The sequence below is a fragment of the Papio anubis genome, chromosome 11, assembly GCF_008728515.1.
Source record: "Papio anubis isolate 15944 chromosome 11, Panubis1.0, whole genome shotgun sequence".
Taxonomy (NCBI): domain Eukaryota; kingdom Metazoa; phylum Chordata; class Mammalia; order Primates; family Cercopithecidae; genus Papio; species Papio anubis.
Window position 1 is genome coordinate 30792093 of NC_044986.1, and position 19465 is coordinate 30811557.

A 19465-nucleotide genomic window follows, 5' to 3' on the forward strand; every position below is an offset into this window, starting at 1 on the left:
CAGGCTCAAGCAGTTCTCCCACCTCAGTCCCAGAGTAGCTGGGACCACAGGTGTGGTGTGCGCCACCAAGCCCAACTAATTTTTGTATTTTTTGTAGAAACAGGGTTTCGACATGTTGCCCAGGCTGGTCTCAAACCCCTGAGTTCAAGCAATTTGCCTGCCTTGGCCTCCCACAGTGTCAGGATTACAGGCGTGAGCCATAGCAAGAAATCAGCCCTTTTAACAAGCTCCCAAGACATGCTTGAGACTTGGAGCTCTGCCGAAGTGGATGGGGACAAGATGTCTTTTTCATCTTGCCACCTCACCTCCACCCCTCCCAAGGCCAAAGCCCCAAGTCCAAAGGAAGTATGGACCCGAGTGGTCCCCTCTCCCTATGGGGGCCATGGCCTAGCTAGATGACATTCTGTCTCTATGCCCGCAGCCCTGCACAGTGCCTGGCACATAGTGTGCACTCAAATATTTGTGGCCTGAAGGAGGTAAACTTCACAAGACCCATAGAAAGGTGTTTCTCCTTTGTCCTCAGCTAAGAGCACCCTGGCAGAGCCTCAAAGAGATGCCAGGGCCCAGGTGGCATGGGGCTGGGCCTGGGAGGCCCTGGGCAAATATTTGTCAAATGAACCCAAGGCCAAGAGCAGACGGAGTCAGTGCCTGACGAACTGACATTCACAGGCCTGGAACCAGCTGGACCCGGGGGGCAAAATCAAGGCAAGGAGGGCAGGGGCCCCTCCCCACACTGATCCCAGGCCTCGGGGGGGACAGGGGAACAGGCGAGGCAGGGAGTGGGACTGCGCCATCATGTTTATTAGAAGGTTGGATTTTGGTGTGTGCTCTAGACAGATTACAGAATAAATACCTGCGCCTTGAGAACAGGAAGTCCACGATTCATACAAAGTGCTCACTACAGGAAGTTGCTGTGTCAAAATCCAGGCAAGGACCCAACTCCGGGCAGCCCCTCCTCCCTGCTGACCTCAACAAGGGCTGTGCTATTTATTTTATTTTATTATTTCTTTTATTTCTCTTTATTATTATTAATATTATTATTATTTGCTTTTAATGTGGTCACTATCATTGGCAAAGTTCCTTTTCCCCTTTCCTGGACATAGGGTTCCTGTCTTTAAAAGATTCCACTCTGAGGCTGAAGGTGCCAAAAGCTGCTTGAGAAGTGGCCTTTGAACTCCGTCTGGGAAGATGGTGAGGAGAAGGAAGCAGGAGAAATCATTCTTGGTTTAAAAAAATAAAAAACAAAAACAAAAGTCCCACAATCTAAAGGTCATTCCTTACTCGATCAGTGATCAAACTGCCCAAAAGGAAAACAAGAGGAGAAACAAACCCTGGGCGTTCCTCCCGGGCAGGGTAAGAAGGGTGGGACCCCCAAGCTTTCAGGGAAGCTAAGGCTCCTTCCAGCCACGGGGGTGTGAAGGGGAAGGAGTAGAGGAAAAAAGGAGAGACAGAAGAGAGCTCAGCGCCTTGACACAGACACTTTCCCATCTCCAGGGCCACCTGCGGTCCCAGCCCAGGCCAGCTCCCACTGTCACCTGTGCGTCCAGGAGATTCATAATAAAAAAAATCAGAAACAAAGCCAAAACCAAAACCAAATCCAAAAGGAAAAGACCTGGGGCAATGGAATGAGGAAGAGGGGAGGCGAGGAAGGTAGAAGGGCAGGTCTCTGGATGCGTAACTCCCGAGCCCGGGGGCCGGGGAGGAAGATTCCCCAGCGCCCCGCCGCCTGCGTGGCGTTAGCTCGTCACGTAGTGTTTGGTGGACGGCTGCCCATACACCCTGTAGAAATCCTGGTGGCCGGGCTGCTGGGAGGCGTCAAGCCAGTCTCTGACCGCCAGGCTGGGAAGGGACTGGGGGACGGAGGGTGTGGGCGGGAGCGGGTGTGAGTACTCCTGCGAGGGCACTGTCCAGGGAAAGTGGCCGGAGCGGGGGTAGGGCTGGTGGCCGCCATGGTTGGCCACGGAAGAACAGTAACAGTTGTCCACAGAACAGACGAGAATCTTGCGGCCGCCATACTGGGGGAGCATGGGCTGCTGGGCGGCGGAGCCATTGGGATACTGCGATGGGGGGAACACGGGGCTTGAGTGCACTGGTTGGGCGCCGCCCGGCAGGGCCACCAAGTGCTGCGTGGAGCTGCAGGGCCCCAGGGGCTGCCCAGACTGGCCCTCACCGCTGGCTGTGCCCGCCGCCCCGTACTGGCCGCCCACAGGGCCCGACGACGTCTCTAGGAAACTGGCCTCTGGGAAGGCCGTTGAGTGCTTGCGCTTTTCCGCCCCAGAGCTGCTCACGCCACAAGGGTACAGGGGGACACTCTGCAGGAAGGGCACCGGTGTGCTGAAGGGGCCTGTGGAGAGTTGGGGCAAAAGTCGCCAAAGCTCCCGCCCCAAACAACCTAGGCCTCCTCTCCCCGGGTTGGACCTGGGGACCATTGACACCTAGAGGCTCGAGAATGTTACATCTCAGGTGATGCTTGCTCCTCTACAATTAGGAGGTAGAGAATAGTTATATCCCCACTTTAAGCTGAAGAAATGGAGGCTGGGGAGGTCATGTTGCTTACCCACTGTCCCACAGCTACAAGTGGCAAAGCCAGGATATGAGGACAGGTCTCCCAGACTGGGCCACACTGCCTCTTGGAGGGAAAGTTCTGGCGCTGAACCCCTCCCCAAAGGGCCCTGTCTCCCTTCGGCGGAACACCCCACCCTCACCTTCTAGCATTTTCCGCAGCTGCTTCTCCTTCTTGGCCACCTCGTTCAGGAAGAGCTTGGAGTTCAGGTGGCCGATCTTAGGGGGGGAAAGGCTGCTGCCCGTGCAGGTCTGGGTCCTGGGGGCAGTGGACGGGGCATCTGCTGTGAGGAGGCATCACCGGTGAGCCCGCCCTACCTCCCCGCCATGGGCCTGGTCCCCCTGCCCTCCCTAGGATGTGCCCCTGGGAGGGCTGGGGCCACCAGCTCACCTGTCCATCAAGATTTTCACAGACTTGGTGTTCTGTTGGGGGAAAGAAAAGGGTCAAGTCAGTGGAAAAGGCAGCCCAGGGAGAGCCCGGGGAGAGGGGAAGACAAAAGCTGCCCCCCGAGAGTCTCCCCCAGGCCAGGTGGATCCTCTCATTCTGGACAGAAAGTGGCAGGGGTTGGGGTGGCCATTTGCGGAAGAAGAGCTAACATTTACTGAGCTCTTGCCACATGACCCAGGCATTGTTAAGTGCTTTCTGTGCATCTATAACTTCATTCAGATAGCTACCCAAGAAGAAGGGCTCTGCAGGCCCACACTGTTTTAGCTCAAGTCTTTGGGGCCAGATGTGTTTTGGAATTTGGAAATTTTTTTGATTTTAGAAGGAATATACAGTGCCTGTATCATATATTACATATCATCCCCAGCAAGACACAACAATCGAATACATCAACATTTCTGCAGCAAAATGTTTGAATTTTCCTACCAAGTGAGATAAAGACCACAAATTGCCTAACATCAGTTCAGGTCAATTTTTGCTGTTAAATTAGATGCCAAAACTTGTTTCTGTTAGTTTTCAGAGATGTTTATAAATATGGAATTGTGGATAAAGAATAGTAGCCCTGTATCATCAACACTACTTTGCAGGTGAGGGAACAAGGCCCGGGATGTACCTATGACTTGCCCAAGGTCACAGTGCTAGAAAGAGCAGGCAGGTGGATTTGAACCCATGCACGCTGGCTCCAAAGGCAAGGGCATGTGAGCTACAGGTCGGGGAAACTGCAGATCTCAATTTGGAAATGGCCCTCTGGGTGCCAACAGCCTGGTCCTGGGCCCAGCTCACCTTCATGAAGCTGACATCCTCCGTCTTATCAAAGAGCAACTGCAGGGAGCCCAGCAGCTTCTTGGCCTCCTGCATGCGCTCCCCGAGATGCAGCGCCTGCGCTGCGTTCTCGCTGCAGAACTTGGCCTGGGCCTTGTCCAGGACCTCCACTGTCTGCCGCAGATCCTCGTCCAGCAGTTGGTGCAGTTTCTCGTACTGCAGCCGAACTTCCTCCTTCAGTTGGCTCACTTTCTCCTGTGAGTACAGGGGGTAGGAGTGGGCAGGCAGGTGAGCACTGGAGACCTTTGGTTTCCCCCTCTTACCCATCTCACATCCTAGAACTCCAAGTTACCAGGCTGCCCCAGGCTCCCAGGGGCAAGGTCTGACCTGCCAGTTCCCCACTGGTAGCACAGGGCTCTGGGCCAGCATCCCTTGGCACCAGTGGGTATCCACGGACAGTTCACTGAATGACTGATGGAGTGGTTCTGGCGTAGAGCCACACAGTCAATCCTTAGTAAGGAACTCACCCAAAGCCCTGCACTCAAGCCACCCCCATCCCTCAGCATCGCCTTGGGCTTAGCTACCTCCACCAGGCGCTTGTCTGACTCGAGTTTGTACAGCTGGTCCTCAATGTCCTGCTCTCGCTCCTCCAGCCGGTCCTGCTGCTTCATGAGCATCTTCTGCAGGGACAGTTGGATGGGGGTATCAGAGGGGCTGTGGCTCCAACCCTGACCCATGCTTCCCTCTACACAACACATGCATCCTATGGATCCTTCGACCCGACGGCACCAAGCCTCTGCCACCCAGCCCCTCTGGCCCCCTCCAATCCCAGGGGCCTATTACCAGCTCTCCCCAGAATAGCTTCCCATGCATATTTATTTATTTATTATTTTTTTAGATGGAGTCTCATTCTGTTGCCCAGGCTGGAGTGCAGTGGTGCAATCTTGGCTCACTGTAACATCTGCCTCCCGGGTTCAAGTGATTCTCCTGCCTTAGCCTCCCAAGTAGCTGGGATTACAGGCGTGCGCCACAACGCCCAGCTAATTTTTTTGTAGTTTTAGTAGAGACGGGGTTTCACCATGTTGAGCAGGCTCATCTCAAACTAATGACCTCAAATGATCTGCCCACCTTGGCCTCCCAAAGTGCAGGGATTATGGGCGTGAGCCACCATGCCCAGCCCCCATGCATATTTAAACCCTGAGCTTTCGAGGCAAGGCTACACCAACCTCTGTTCTAAGCACTTTTCCTGTACAGATTTATCTAATCATCTCAGTAATGTCATAAGGTAAGTACTATCATTATTCTCATTTCACAGAAGAGGAAACTGAGGCCTAGAGAGGTTAAGTAATTTGTCCATGGTCATGCAGCTTGTAAATAGCAGAGCTTGGGCACAAACCCAGGTGATCTGGCAGCAGGGTCCACTCTTACCCAGTCTGTGCTGCCTCTCCCTGGGGAGCGTCATCTAAGAGATAAGTACCCTAAGATGCAGGGGGTCAAATTCCCTTCGAAAGCCACATGAGCCTCTGTCCCAGTCCAGAGATCTCACTTTATATTCGCCTTACATTAAGGGGCATCAAGCCTGCCACCCCCTCCCTTGTTCTTAAGACCAAGAGTTAGGACTCTGGAGTCCTGGCTAGCTCCCTCAGCCCCTCAGTGGGACCCAGGCAGAAAGGAGATTTGGGGTCTCCTAAGACCTCAGGCCAGGCTGCTGGAAGGTACTGGACCAAGCTGCCCTTCTCAGCTCATAATCTCCTGTCCCCACAACCCCTTCCCTGCCAGCCACTTCATCTCTCCTGCCCTCCTCCCACCAGATATGCCTCTTCAGACAGGCTCTCTCCCCTGCTCAAAAACTCTGTGACTCCCTGCTATCAACTACTTTAGCATGGCAATGAAGACTCTGGGCTGGTATCCTGTCCCCAACACTCCGCACATGGAAACTCCCTGCAGCTCTAAGTACATTCTTCTGCAGCCCACAGTGCCTCCTCCCTCCCCTGTCTATCCTTCAAGGCCCAACTTAAATCCCTACTCCTCTAGGAAACCTTCCATGACCCCCGCTCTGAGGCTGTGCAGGTCCCTCCCGGTCCTGGCTACGGGGTGGGGCTGTCCCACTCTGCCCTCCCTCTCAGGTTGTGCTGTCCAATATGGTAGCCACTAGTCATATGTGGCTATTTAAATCCAAGTTAACAAAAAATAAAAAATAAGGTCGGGCACTGTGGCTCATGCCTGTAATCCCAGCACTTTGGGAGGCCAAGGCGGGCGGATCACCTGAGGTCAGGAGTTTGAGACCAGCTTGACTAACATGGAGAAACCCAGTATCTACTAAAAATACAAAATCAGCTGGGCGGGGTGGTGCATGCCTGTAATCCCAACTACTCAGGAGGCTGAGGCAGAAGAACCTGGGAGGCGAAGGTTGTAGTGAGCCAAGATCGCACCATTGCACTCCAGCCTGGGCAACAAGAGCGAAAGTCTGTCTCAAAAAAAAAAAAAAAAAAGTTAAATATCAGTTCCTTATGCACCAGCCCCATTTCAAGTGGCCAGTACCTATGTATCACTAGTCTCAGATACTAAAGTTACAAAATGTTACCATCATGCAGAAGTTCTATTAGACAGCACTATTCTGGAGTCTTCTAATTGCCTCACAAACCATGGTCTCATCTGCCTACAAGACACAGAGCCTCTTAAGAACGGGGATTTGCTGCTGTCTTTCTCCACTTCCCTTCAGAGACAGGCCACACAAAGGCCTGGGCGGCTTGAGATGCATAACAAATTCACTCAATAAGCCCGCAGGTTCCACACACAAAATAAAATTCGCAAAGCAGCTCTGTGTAACCACAGACATTCACAGTAACTGTCACGCCGCAAGGAGTGCTTCTCTTTCTTCTTCTGTGGGGGCCTGAGAGTAGCCCTCCAGTTCAACGCCATGACTCCCACCCTAGTCACACCCAGCTGGCCCCCCCGAAGACAAGCTGCCATCAATCCCTTCCTCATCCCACCAGCCCATTTTATGTAGGGGCAAACCAAGGCCCACCAGAGACTTCAGCCAGACCCCATTTTGTGTTGGAGGCTACTCTCGAAATAACCAGAACCCTGGGAGCAGGAGGAAGTGTGGGGGTGAGGCTTTCACCTCATAAGCTGGGTGCAAGGGGCCCACACACAACTTAACCTTTCAGTGACCCAGGACAGGACTTCTAAAAGAAACAGACCCGGGAGACCTTGCTCTGCCCCCAGAAGTGCCAAGAGGCACAGGAATCTGCTGCCAGCCCAAGGGGTCAGAGCCTGACAGCACACACAGCATGGGCGGGCAGGCGCAGGGGCGCCCGGCACAAAGCTGCACATGCACATAAGAATACCTTGCCACCTGAGCCCCGAGCCCGCCTCAGGTATGCTGGCGGGCACAGCCACAGGTGCAAACGCACTTGACCCAACCCTCTCACAGGGAAGGTTGGACCTCCTTGGAGACCCCAGACAATGGCGAGAGGCCTGGCACGATGGCGAGGAGGCCAGGACACTCCAGGAACATCAGGCCCGCTGACCTCCCCTGGAACAATTGGCCCTCAAATTCTTTTTTTTTTTTTTTTTTTTTTTTTTTGAGACGGAGTCTCGCTCTGTCGCCCAGGCTGGAGTGCAGTGGCCGGATCTCAGCTCACTGCAAGCTCTGCCTCCCGGGTTCACGCCATTCTCCGGCCTCAGCCTCCCGAGTAGCTGGGACTACAGGCGCCCGCCACCTCGCCCGGCTAGTTTTTTGTATTTCTTAATAGAGACGGGGTTTCACCATGTTAGCCAGGATGGTCTCGATCTCCTGACCTCGTGATCCGCCCGTCTCGGCCTCCCAACGTGCTGGGATTACAGGCTTGAGCCACTGCGCCCGGCCGAGGCCCTCAAATTCTTGCCTGCTGGCTGCCCCATGCCTACCCTCAGGAGGACAAGGTCCCCCTCAGGTACTCCTCAGAGTCCAGGTCACTCCCGCCATCCAGTGCTCAGGACATCTGAAAGGCCCTGCTGGCCCCACACATCTCGCACCATGGGCTTCCTGCATGGCTGCTTCTCCACGACCAAACTCACCAGGAGCTGGTTCAGGGCGGACCCAAGTGAGTCCCAGGGGAGGGGTAGGAAAGAGGCAGCTCCAAGGTCCCAGCGCAGCTTAAGGACAGGAGCGGAGCTGTCCACACCCACCCCGCAGGCTGGTGGGTGCCCCTTTGCCCCATCCCTTGCCGATGCCCAGGGAGTGACCCCTCAGGGCACAGCAGAGAGAGGGCCTTCCTGTCCAGTCCTGGGGGGGTGGGGCTCAGCCCCTTCCCTCTTCTTCCGGGCTTTCCTCAGTTTTCCCTGGCAGCACTTCTACCCTGGGAGCCAGCAGAGTCTTCCCGAGCTTCTCTGTCCTGGGCACTCTGGGTGGGACACCAGCCCAGGCCACACAGAGGCGTGGCCACAGTCCCTAGCAGGTGGGAGGGTTTCATTTCCCCCTCCTGCTGCAGAGGCCACTGGGCTCCTGTCTCTGCTGCAGGGGTTGGAGTGAGAGCAGGAAGGGGAAGGAGGCTGGCCAGGGGGTGCCAGTCAGGGAGGAGTTGGGGGGTTGCACTGGCCTGGCCTGCTCTACCTCAGGGCCAGTTCCTGCTACAGACAGCGCCTGGGAGAACAGTGGGAGCTGCTGCCGCCTCAAGCCTGGGAAATTGGAAGGAAGATGGGAAATACCCGCCTGCTGTCCCCTTCACGACCCCACCCCAGTTCACCAAATGAGCAAATCAGGATGCCAGGACACTGGAAGATGCTGGAAGACAGGGAGCAGAGGAAGGAAGACCCGGACCCCCCCACCACCAGCAGCCTCCTTTCCATCCCAACCCCCACCTGCCTCCCCAGGGAATGGCTAAGAGCCAATGCCCCATTTCCCACCTGAGAAAAACCCATAGCTGAGATTGGACCGGATTTCTCAGCTCAATTCAGAGCAAGTACTCTCCGCGCAGGCAGATGGGGCTGGGGGCACCTTACACACGCCACCGCACCCCCACACCCACCCCCCAGGGTGCGTGGCCTGGACTGCGCACACTGGAGCACGCAGGAGCAGAGCAGAGCAAAGTGGAACGTGGCCAGGGCTAGAAGGTCTGGAGGCCCCAGGCCTCCAGGGAGACGGGGACTAGGTGGGGCCCAGGGAGGACCTTCACACCCCCAGCCCTGCCTATCGGGCCTCAGGCCTTCGGTGGTCTGCCCGGAGCCTGTGAGGACAAAAGCATGAAGAATCAGGAGCCACCATTCCCACCCTCCACCACCTGGGCCACCACTCCTCAGCTTTACCGTTGCTCCCTCTGACTCCCCTCCCAGCCTGGAGCAGGGAACCCTGAGCCCCTACAGTCCTGCCCCAGGAAAGCCTCATGTCCCTCTGGAGCCTGACTGGCCACACCAGCTGCCATTTTTGATGCCAGACTAGACTGGGCAGACAGGTGAGGCTTGGGGACTCTAGTCTGTATAAAAGTTAATAAATAATAATAATAAAACCCTCAAGTCAACCTTGAAGAGAAACAAGGTCAGGAGGAAACAGGGCCCCAGGGACCGGGAAAGAGGCAGTCTCTAGGTTTTCAGACAAGACCAGCGCTGGCTCCAAAAGCCCCTGTGGTGGTGGGAGAGGCAGAGCAGGGAGGGGCAAGAAGAGGGGGTTGGGCAGCCTCTTCCTGCTCAGGTCCCTGCCCAGTGACTCTCCGGCCAGCTCCAGCTCTGGCTCCAGCCCCCTCCTCAGAGCCACCCCATCCTAACCCTCCCCTACTCCTCCCCCTGGTCCCTGTCCCCATCTCTCCCTGGGTCTCTGGGCCCATAGCACTCTCCCCTTTCCTCAGAAAAGCTTCTGCCTGTCCTAAACCCCCTTTCCATGCCTCAAGCCTCTGCCTTGGGCTATCATGTGAACCCCAGGCTGGGGAAACCACAGGCCGCAGAGGGAAGGGGCTCCAGGGCAGACACCAGGGCAAGGAGAGAGGCAGCGCCTCAGATGCGAGCCCGGCAGACCCCAGAGAGGTCTTCCCAGCTGCAGAGTGGAATTAGCTTTTGCCATGCAGAGAGCAGCGCTCTGGGGCAGCAGAACAAAGAGGCGAGAGAGAAAGCCCCCCTTTGTCTGGCTTTGAATGCCAGGCCAGCCGGGAAGGAAGGCTTTCCCAGAGCCAGGGAGGAGGCCAGCCAGGCCAGCCTGCTCAGCCCGGGGCAGGGGCCCAAGCCGGGCTTGCTCCGCCTCGCCAGACTGTGCCCAATACAACAGCACAGGACCCATTCGGCTCCTACCTCCAATACCCGCCACAGGCTCACTCCAAAGGGAAGCCCATCTTTCCCTCCTTTCCCCGACACCCCCACCACAGGGGGACGTCCCAGGACCCCTGACAAACTCACAGCCACCAAGCAAGGATCACCTGAGCAGGCACTCACAGAGCAGCACAGTAGTACTGCCAACTGTCAGGAAGGCACACTCAACTTCGACTCACAGGCACTCAGCAGGCCTGGTAGGCAGACACGGCCGTGCAACTAGAGACTGAAGTCAGGCACGCTGCGCCTTCTCAGAGACACCCATGTGAGATACAAAAAAATCAGTCACATCCAAGATACACGACCCAGATGTGCTGGCTACACATGCACACACACACACCTGCAGACAGACACGGACGTGCGGCCACCCAGGGCTGCAGGAGTCAGAGTAGTCAATATTGTGTGCATGACAGGTGCCCGGCCGTGTCAGCAGGATCCTGGGATGGGGGTGGGCAGCTCGGCCTCTGCCTGAGGCTCTGTTTCAGGGGCAACGGAGGAAGGCCAAGCCAGGGCCTCCTTCCACGAAGACTCGGGGTGGCCAGAGAAGGGGCCACATGATCTCACACCACACACACACATGTGTGCACACAAACACACACACCCCTGCAGGAGTATGGTCTGCTGTGGGGAGATGGAGCAGTGAGGTCTGCACTGCTGGAGTCAGGCTGCAGCCCCAGCCTCAGCACCAGCCCCAGTAGAGCCAGCCCTCACTCTTACTGCGTACTCAGAGACAGACAAATGGAGAGGAAACCCAGGATTCCCTCCAGGGTCTCAGGGTGACCCCTCCAGCCACCGGCAATGTGCGCAGGATCCCCTCACTCCAAGCAGGGGCAGATCCCACACTGGCCCAAGCAGTGGGATCTCCTCCCCCAGAGAACACCTCTTCTTGACTCTGAACCTCTGAGAATGCAAGGAACAGGGTCCTAGCAACATGTTCAGCCTTGCTCTGGGACGCCAGGGACGATGCAGAGACACAACTATAACTGCACAAGACTCAAGCAGATACACCTGCATAGACACACACGCACCACATACCTGCAGGCCCCTCACACATGCAACCGGGCCTGCACTTGGGTCTTCTTTCCATGTCGTGGGGGGTCATGAGATAAGGACACCCCCCCCAGCTCCCACCAGTCCCTCATTGCTTTAGATGAACTCCTGAACCTGGGGTCCAGGAGGGGTCTGACCACTCAGGATTGCCAGGACTGAGCCCACCTGGATGTTCAAATCTTGGGTCCTTAGCTTCCCCACAACCTCATGGGAGAGCACATTTAGGATCTAGGCACATCCTAGAGAATGGTCTCAGGACCATCCAGTGAGTATTCAGGCCTCAGGGCAATGTGGCTGACACACTGGCTTCCCAAGGGAAGATTAGGGCAACAACCCGCTTGGGCCTGATTCTGAGAGTCCCCCTTGTAGTCCCCCAGGATGGATGGAGGCCCTGCTCGCCCTCCTGCTGGGTCCCTGCTCTAAGCCATGGCCCATGTACACCTGTGGATGCTGTGAGTATGTGATGGTGAGGCCACCAGGGAGGGATTAATCTGGGTTTCCTATTTCTAGCCAATTGACAGGCATGTCAGCAATCCCCCTGGGAGGGCAGAAGAGGATGCACAAGAAGCAGAGCCTAGATTTTAACGCAAGTGCCAGGTCTCTGTGCTTCTGCCCCTGTATCCTGGGGAATTCTGTGGCCCTCGCCCACAATACCAGCAAAGGCCGTTTAAGGCAGACTCCCTCCAGCCAGGGAAAAGGGGCCAAGGAAAAGAGCTCCACCCACTGCCCCTGTTTGGCCTACAGAGAGTGCAGAGGGTTCTTCCATTCAGGTTCCTATGGCTCACCCCCTCCTCTCCCTCCTGGGAGGGCAGGCAGGGCCCCTATTTCTCCATATTCAATAAGTCAAACTCACAGTTGAGTGACACTGGGCTACTGAAGGGTTTCCAACCCCAGTGGCCTGGGGCACCAGAAAGAATCAGGGGCCTCAGGAGGAGGAACCTGGAGAAAGATGGGGCTCAGGCTGCCACTGCAGGGCACAGCTGCTGAACGCACAGAATTGCACATCTGGCCCTGATGCAACCCACTACTTCTGAGCCTGCCCACACCAGGCACAAGAAAGCACGTGCACGCGCACACACACGCACGCGCACGCACACACACGTACACACACCCTGTGGAGTTGTCGACAAAGTTCAGTGCCTGCTTCCATCCAATCCACGAGTCTGGAGATGAGGGGCCTACTGGGGGGTACCCCAGGGAATACTCTGCATGCACATGCCACCCACCCACCCCTGCCTGCGCCCCAAACTGTAGAGATGGGAGACAGGTGCATTGGAGGGCGAAGCACACAGTCTCAAAGACACTCAAAAATACAGACACCTAAAGCTATCCTCCTACACCAAGTCAGGTGTAATTATGTTTTCTCTCCCACCCCAATTAAAGACATCCCTAGCACTCAGACCAGCTACAGCAGCACTGTGGGTGCGAGCAGGCATCTGCACATCGCCCAGGTTACTGCCCCTCCCCTGTTCCTTTCAGCCACATCTCCTTTCCCCTCCTCTCATTTTCCACTGCCAATCCCAGGACAGAACTGGACAGCCCTCCTTTCTCCTGCCTCTGCACTTTTCCTGGCCTCCTCCCCCAGCCCTTCCATCTTTATTAATAGCAGCAGCTTCCCAATACTGGGGAAAGTGTGGGCTGTGCCTGCCCTGAACTGGGGTGGAGGACACAGCGGGTGGAGGACACACTTCCTTTAAGAAACCAGAGGCCTATCCTGGCACACAAACCCAGGGCTAGTCCATCCGATTGGAAACTAATTATACAGTAAATCGTATTTGCTGTCCCCGCCCCAGCCTGTGGTGGCCCTCCTGCCTTTTGTTGGTCGTATGTGTATGTTTTTTAATTGCTAAACAGTGACTCATTCTGACTGGTCCCCCCACACAGGAAACAGCCCCATCTCCAATCATGCCCTGAACAGAGCTTCCTCATACCCAGCCTCCCCACTGGCCTCCACTAACCTCCAGGGATCCCCACCCAGAGACACTCCCAGTCCCACCAGAGCACAGCCTAGCCCCCAGATATCACACCCAGGCCTCAGGCCCCAGGTCCCAGGCCCCAAGGTGGGGCTTCAGAGAGGACTCCTCGGTGTCAGACCAACCCCTTCCTTTCGGTATGACTCAACCCTGAAAGCCAGAGGACTGGGGAGGGACCTAGGAGGAGCCCCCTCCACTGAAGGGGACGGAAGTATTGCCTCAGTCCAGCTCCAAAACTAGGCCCAGAGGCCTGAGGGGGGAGGCGGTTTGACATTGGCCGCGGCCGCAGGGTGTATACAATGGGAGGGAACGCGGTTCTGTAATCACCCAGCCGGCAGCCCAGGGGAGCCAGCTGCCTGAAACCAGATTTCAAGGCGGCTCAACCTTAAACCCACAGGATTCTTTTTCCGTCTTCCACTTCCCCTCCCCAAATGTGGGAGGGCGGCGAGAGGGTTGGGCTAGGCGAGAGGGCCAGGATGATGAAGACACATACTTGAAGGTTTGTTCATGCGGCCCGTGCGACACACAGGCAAGGGCAGCGATTCTCACACAGGGAGAGCCGGCTCTCGGGAGGAATCCAAATAGCGGAGCCGCTGTCCGGGCCTCGCTGGCTGCCCAGGCCCTGTCCAGAGAGATGGCCGGAGTTCTGCTCTCCCTCCGGAAGCTCCCCCCACCCCCCCAATGTGTTTCCAATAGCGCTGAAAACTAACATGGCTGCTTTTGTTTACTTCCTCATTGGTATGCCAGCATCATGGATCATGTCAGCCACAGCAGCGGCACCGGGACACTCATTACATAAACAGCAGCTGGAGAGGCAGGACCGGGGTCACTGCCTCGGTGACTTCCCGTAGGGCCTACAGCAACAAGGCTGGGGGAGGGAGCTGCGCACCACAGAAAAGCAACACCCAGACTCTACCCCTGACGGTCCCACACCCCAATCCCATAAAGCACTCAGAAAACGGACCCTGTGAGCACAGGTGCGAGAATGTACCAAGTAGCGACCCGGGGCCCTTCTTCCCAGGACCCTGTCCCCAAACTTTCAGAGAAGAGTTTGGCCAGGGGTTACTGGCCTGATGTCACAAGAGTCAGCCTGTCGGGATGGGTGGTCCCCGGGCGGGAGGGAGGGAGGAAGGGACTGTGTGTGTCTGTGTGTGCGCGCGCGCGCGCGCGCGTGTAGGGTACTTGCCCGGATTTCATTCCTTCGGATCTCCACGTCGCACACCGAGTGTCCCTGATGCGCGCCGCTGTAGTAGCAGCAGTACTGGCACACGGCCACCTGCTCGGCCTCGCAGTGGTAGAGGCGGTAGGCGTTGTGCTGCGGGCAGCTCCAGGCCCGCACGTCGTCCGCCTCCACCAGGAGGTGCCCGCGGGCGGTGGAGGGCTGCTGCAGGTGCGTCTGCACGTGGGACTGGCAGCAGGGCGCCTCGCAGCGCAGGCAGACCTTCTGGGCGGGCAGCGGGGGGCCGCGGCGGCAGAACACGCAGTGCAGCGCCGCCGGCGGCTTCTCCACGTGCAGGGCGTTGAACTTCTCCACGATGTTGGTGAGCTTCAGGTTCTTCTCCAGGCCCGGCTTCTGGTTGTAGGCCTGGTTGCACTCTGGGCAGCGCACGAGGCCGCTGTCCTTAGCCCACGCCTCGCCGATGCAGCCCCGGCAGAAGTTGTGTTTGCACGGCAGCTGCACTGGCTCCACGAAGACGTGCAGGCAGATGGGACAGATGAGCTCCTCCTCGAAGCAGTTCTTCCAATTCTCCGCCATGGCGGCCGCGGGCAGGGGGGCCGGGGCAGGCCTCCCCGACTCCCCAGCCCCGGGGGTCCGTCCAGAGCCGCTGTAGGCCCACCGAGCCCCGAGCTCCGGCCCCAGCCGGCCCCGACGGTCGCTCAGTCAGCAGCGCCTTCCGCGTGCCCGCCCCCCGGAGGAGGGAGCCGCGGTCCTCACGCCGCGCGCGCAGCCGGCTGCGTCTCCTCCTCCTCCCGAGCGCCTAGCGGGAGGCGGCGGACTGCGCCAGGGCCGCGACCGGGGCTCCAGCCCTGGAGGGGAGCTCCGGGGTCCAAATTCCATATAAGAGGCCGCCTCCCCGTCGGCGCGGCTAGGGCAGTGGCGGCCCGCGGCCTGCGCTCGGCCCCGCGGCTGACATTGGGGCGCGCCCCGCAGTAGACGGAGCCTGGGAGCAGCACACTTCCTCCGGCGGCGGCAGCAGCTGCGGCTCCTGCCTGGCTCGTCGGCGCCGCGCCTCCCTCGCGAGGGCCGGGGTCTGGGGTCCGCGGGGCCAGGAAGCTAGGGTGGCCGCACCGAGGGCTGCTAGATCCGGACGGGGCGGGAGGGGCGGGCCGGCGGTCCCTGGGCCACGGTGCGGGCGTCCCCCGGCTGGCTGGCCGGGCGCGGGCTGCGGGGCGCGGGCGGGCCGACTCCGGGGCGCTGCGTGCGCGCAGGGGCAGTCATTCAGATGAAATTCCAGTCCCCGGCCAGAGACACCAGCCCGCCTCTGCCTTCCTCCACCCTTCACAAATAGAAACGGAAGGGGGAGGGAGAGAAGTGGAAAAAAAGGCAACCGGCGAGGGAGGGAGGGAGAAGCCCCGGCGGCGCTCGGGCCTGACCCCCGGGCGGCTACTTCTGCGCTCCCCCGAGGCCCGGAGCCCCCGCCGCGAAGAGACCCCGCGCGCCTGTCTCCGCGCTGGGCGGGCGCCCGGGCTCTGCTGAGGAAAACAAGGATTGATCAAACTAGAAAGGAATTTTTCTCAACTGCTAATGAACAGGAGGCTCGGCTCCCGGCCCTCCCCTCCCCTCCCCCGGCCCTCCCCCTTCGCCCCCCCGGCCCCCCCCCCCCCCCCTTTCTTTTCTTCTCGGCCTCTGCTCGGGCCTGGAAGGCTCGGGGCTGCGGTCGGAGCCAGCCTGCGGCGGCGGGGCCAGGCCGAGCCACCTCCCTCAGTGCCCAGCCATCTTGGGCTCCGCGGCGGCGGCCGGGGTCTGGGCGCACTCGCTGAGGGGCCCGCGGCGTCCTCTAGCTCCTTTTTCTTTTTTTTTTTTTTTGGTGAGATTTTTTTTTTCCACGGGGAGGGCTGGCGGCCTCCAACAAATTAGGAGAGAGGGGAGAAAACGCGAAGTCCTGATTTCTCTCCACCTCTGCTCCACCCACCCCGGTCCTGTCCAAAAAATAAAAAAAAGATGAGAATTGGAAGAAGTCGGCAGAAAGGCAAGCGCCCGCGGTCCCCGGCTGCTGCCCAGGCGACGCGTCCGGGGCGGGCCCGCGCCCGTTGCTCGGTCCGAGGTCCGTCTGTCTGCCCGCTGCTTCTCAAGAGAGGGGAGGGCGCTTCGGGCAAGGTCTCCGCAGCGGCTGTCGCCTCAGAGCTTTATCGTCAGATCAAAAAAGAAAAAAGAGGAAGAAAAAATCCCAACCCCAACACTCTCATCACAGCCACCTTCAGCCATCTTGCGCTTATTATTATTATTTCAGGAATAATCTGTTTAATAAAAATACCTGCGTATCCAGCCCCTCCCCCGCGTCCTGGGGTCCCCGCCCCCTTTTAATAATAATCTCGATAATAAAAACGATCGGCTGGCCGGGCAGTCCGCGGCGGCCCTTTCCTGCCTCGACTTGCTCGAGCCCGGCTCTCCCCACGGGAAGGGGCGCCGCGGGGTGGGGGTGCGTCCCCGTCGCCTGCGCCAGGAGGAAAGGGCGCCCTCGCCGCCGCCGCCGCGAGGAAGGCGGACGGCTGAGAAGCCGCGGCCCACGGGACCAGCTGGAGGGGCACTCGGGGGTCCCAGCGCCCCCGCCACGGCCCGGCCTGGGAGTCCGCAGCCGGCCGTATACAATGGGTTCGGAGCAGAGCGGGGCAGGCAGGGTGGGGAAGCGAGAGAGCTGGGGGCTGCAGCGAGCCGAGCTCCCGGGCTGGGGCGGAAGGAGACGGGGGGGTGGTGTCCCTACATCAAGGCCAGTCCCGCTACTCGGGAAGGGGGCGGAGAGTCGCGGCGGGGGGGCGAAGAGAAAGCGGCAGGCGGCGCCTTTAATCAGCACCCGCAGGTTCTGCCCACCCGGCACTGGCTAAAGAAACGGGCCCGGGGCCGGGGGAGAGGCGGGGCGTGCTTTCCGGAAGTGCTGTTACAGCTGCCGGGCGCCCGGCTCCTCCCCCTTTCCCTGTCGCGTTGGGGCTGTTCTGGAGACTGCTCCTGCTATTGGTCGACAAGCTGAGGCTCCACCTCTCTGAGGCGGGGCAGACCCGAGAGTCTCACGTGACTCTCACAAACTTCGGTACATTAAACATTGGGATGGGAGGGGGTTTTCCGCGCTTGTTAAAAAAGCGATAGCCGGGCGAGGTGGCTCACGCTTGTAATCCCAGCACTTTGGGAGGCCGAGGCGGGCGGATCACGAGGTCAGGAGATCGAGATCATCTTAGCTAACAGGGTGAAACCCCATCTACACTAAAAATACAAAAAAATTAGCCTGGCGTGGTGGTGGGCGCCTGTAGTCCCAGCTACTCGGGAGGCTGAGGCAGGAGAATGGCGTGAACGCGGGAGGCGGAGCTGGCAGTGAGCCGACATCGCACCACTGCACTCCAGCCTGGGCGACAGAGCGAGACTCCGTCTCAAACAACAACAACAACAACAAAAGCGATAATGCCACGGCGTAGTGGGACCACCTCTTTCCGGGCCTGAAGTGAAGAGTCCCGTAGCTCTTTACCCAGAGGGAAAGGAGCCTTTGTCGGTTTGCTCAGCAGTCCAGTGGAAGTGAGTAGGAAAATGCAAAGGTTCAGTGTGGGGAGATTTCCCGACGTCCTTAATACTTTTACCTTCATCCCCGGCGCTTTAAACTACCTAGCAAGATAGGCATTTATTCCTCTATTAATAAGGAAACCATGGCTTAAAGCACTGCAGAAATCTGCCAAGGCCAATGGTCAGTCAATAAATCTTCAACAAAAGATTTTTCTAGGCCCTGGGAATTGCCTGAAAAACGTGCAAAAAAATTTAATTTAAATATACGTAGAACAATTTTCGTGATAGAGAATAACAGGCTCACACAAAGGCTTTCTGAAAAAGTGACATTTGAGTTGGGACCAGAATGCACACGAAGAGTCAGATAGGTGAAACCTGGGGGAAGAGCGATCCAGTCAGAAGAAAAAAACAAATGCAAAAGCAATAGAACAGGCAGGTTCCAGGACAGAAAGAAGGCAATGTGTCCAGGAAGAAAGGTAAGGGCCAGAACACACAGGGCCTTCCTTATATATCTATTATATATTATATAATAGTACACTTATTATAAGTGTGCTATGTAAGTATAGTATAAGATACTATATAAGTATACTATATAAGTATAGTATACTGTTATATATAGTATATATTATCTCTAGTATCGGATATACTGTATATGGTGATAAGTATAGTATAAATATACTATATGTATTATATGTATTTATAGTATATATTATATATACTATACCATATATTATATATACTATAGTATACCATATATTATATATACGATACCATATATACTATAATATGCCACATATTGTATATACTATAGCATAAATTATATATAGTATAATATGCCATATATTATATATACTATAATTATTGTTTTTTGAGACGAGTTTCATTCTTGTCACCCAGACTGGAGTGCAATGGTGCGATCTCGGCTCACTGCAACCTCCTCCTCCTGGGTTCAAACAATTCCGCCTCAGCCTCCCAAGTAGCTGGGATTACAGGTGCCTGCCACCACGCCCAGCTAATTTTTTTTTTTTTTGAGATGGGGTTTCGCTCTTGTTGCCCGGGCTGGAGTGCAATGGCACTATCTCAGCTCACCACAACCTCCGCCTCCAGGGTTCAGGTGATTTTCCTGCCCAGCCTCCTGAGTAGCTGGGATTACAGGCACGTGACACCACGCTTGGCTAATTTCGTATTTTTAATAGAGACAAGGTTTCACCATATTGGTAAGGCTGGTCTCAAACTCCTGACCTCAGATAATCCACCCGCCTCGGCCTCCCACAGTGCTATCATTACAGGAGTGAGCCTCCATGCCCGGCTATACTATAATATTTATACTCTCTATATATTATATTTTTCCCTTCTTTCCTCCAAAAATGTTTTAAAAATTATTCCTCGGATTTGGATCTCAACAAAAGGCTGATGGTAGCACCATTTACTAAAAAGGGGAAAATTGAACAGGATTAGATTATTTGAATAAGGCTATTTTCTTTTCTTTTCTATTTTCTCTTTCTTTTCCTTTTTTTTTTTTTTTTTTTTTGAGACAGAGTTTCACTCTGTTGCCCTGGCTTGAGTGCAGTGGTGCAATCATGGCTCACTGCAGCCTCAACTTCCCAGGCTCAGGTGATCCTGCCTCCTCAGCATCCTGAGTAGCTAGGACTACAAGCACACAACACAGCCCAGCTAAATTTCTGT

The 19465-nt window shown here is 56.7% G+C and overlaps 1 protein-coding gene across 1 annotated transcript; it reads right to left on the minus strand.

Annotated features, from left to right (window-relative positions):
- Nucleotides 1-780: 780 nt before the first annotated feature.
- TRIM8 (tripartite motif containing 8) lies at nucleotides 781-14973 on the minus strand. The gene is made up of 6 exons (XM_003904191.5): nucleotides 14258-14973; nucleotides 4354-4449; nucleotides 3791-4024; nucleotides 2954-2985; nucleotides 2706-2821; nucleotides 781-2344 (listed from the first exon to the last, which is right to left on the minus strand). The coding sequence occupies exons 1-6, from the start codon at nucleotides 14825-14827 to the stop codon at nucleotides 1737-1739; spliced, it is 1656 nt and encodes a 551-aa protein (XP_003904240.1). The 5' UTR covers nucleotides 14828-14973; the 3' UTR covers nucleotides 781-1736.
- Between the last annotated feature and the right edge of the window lie 4492 nt (nucleotides 14974-19465).

Bases quoted from the DNA above. Each gene is read 5' to 3' on its own strand.
- TRIM8 (XM_003904191.5), bottom strand. From the start codon at position 14,827: ATGGCGGAGAATTGGAAGAACTGCTTCGAGGAGGAGCTCATCTGTCCC. The intron at 4,450-14,257 runs GCAAGTACCCTA...CTGTCCCTGCAG, and splicing joins TCCGAAGGAATGAAATCCGG to AAGATGCTCATGAAGCAGCA. The intron at 2,986-3,790 runs GTGAGCTGGGCC...TTCCCCCAACAG, and splicing joins AGGATGTCAGCTTCATGAAG to AACACCAAGTCTGTGAAAAT.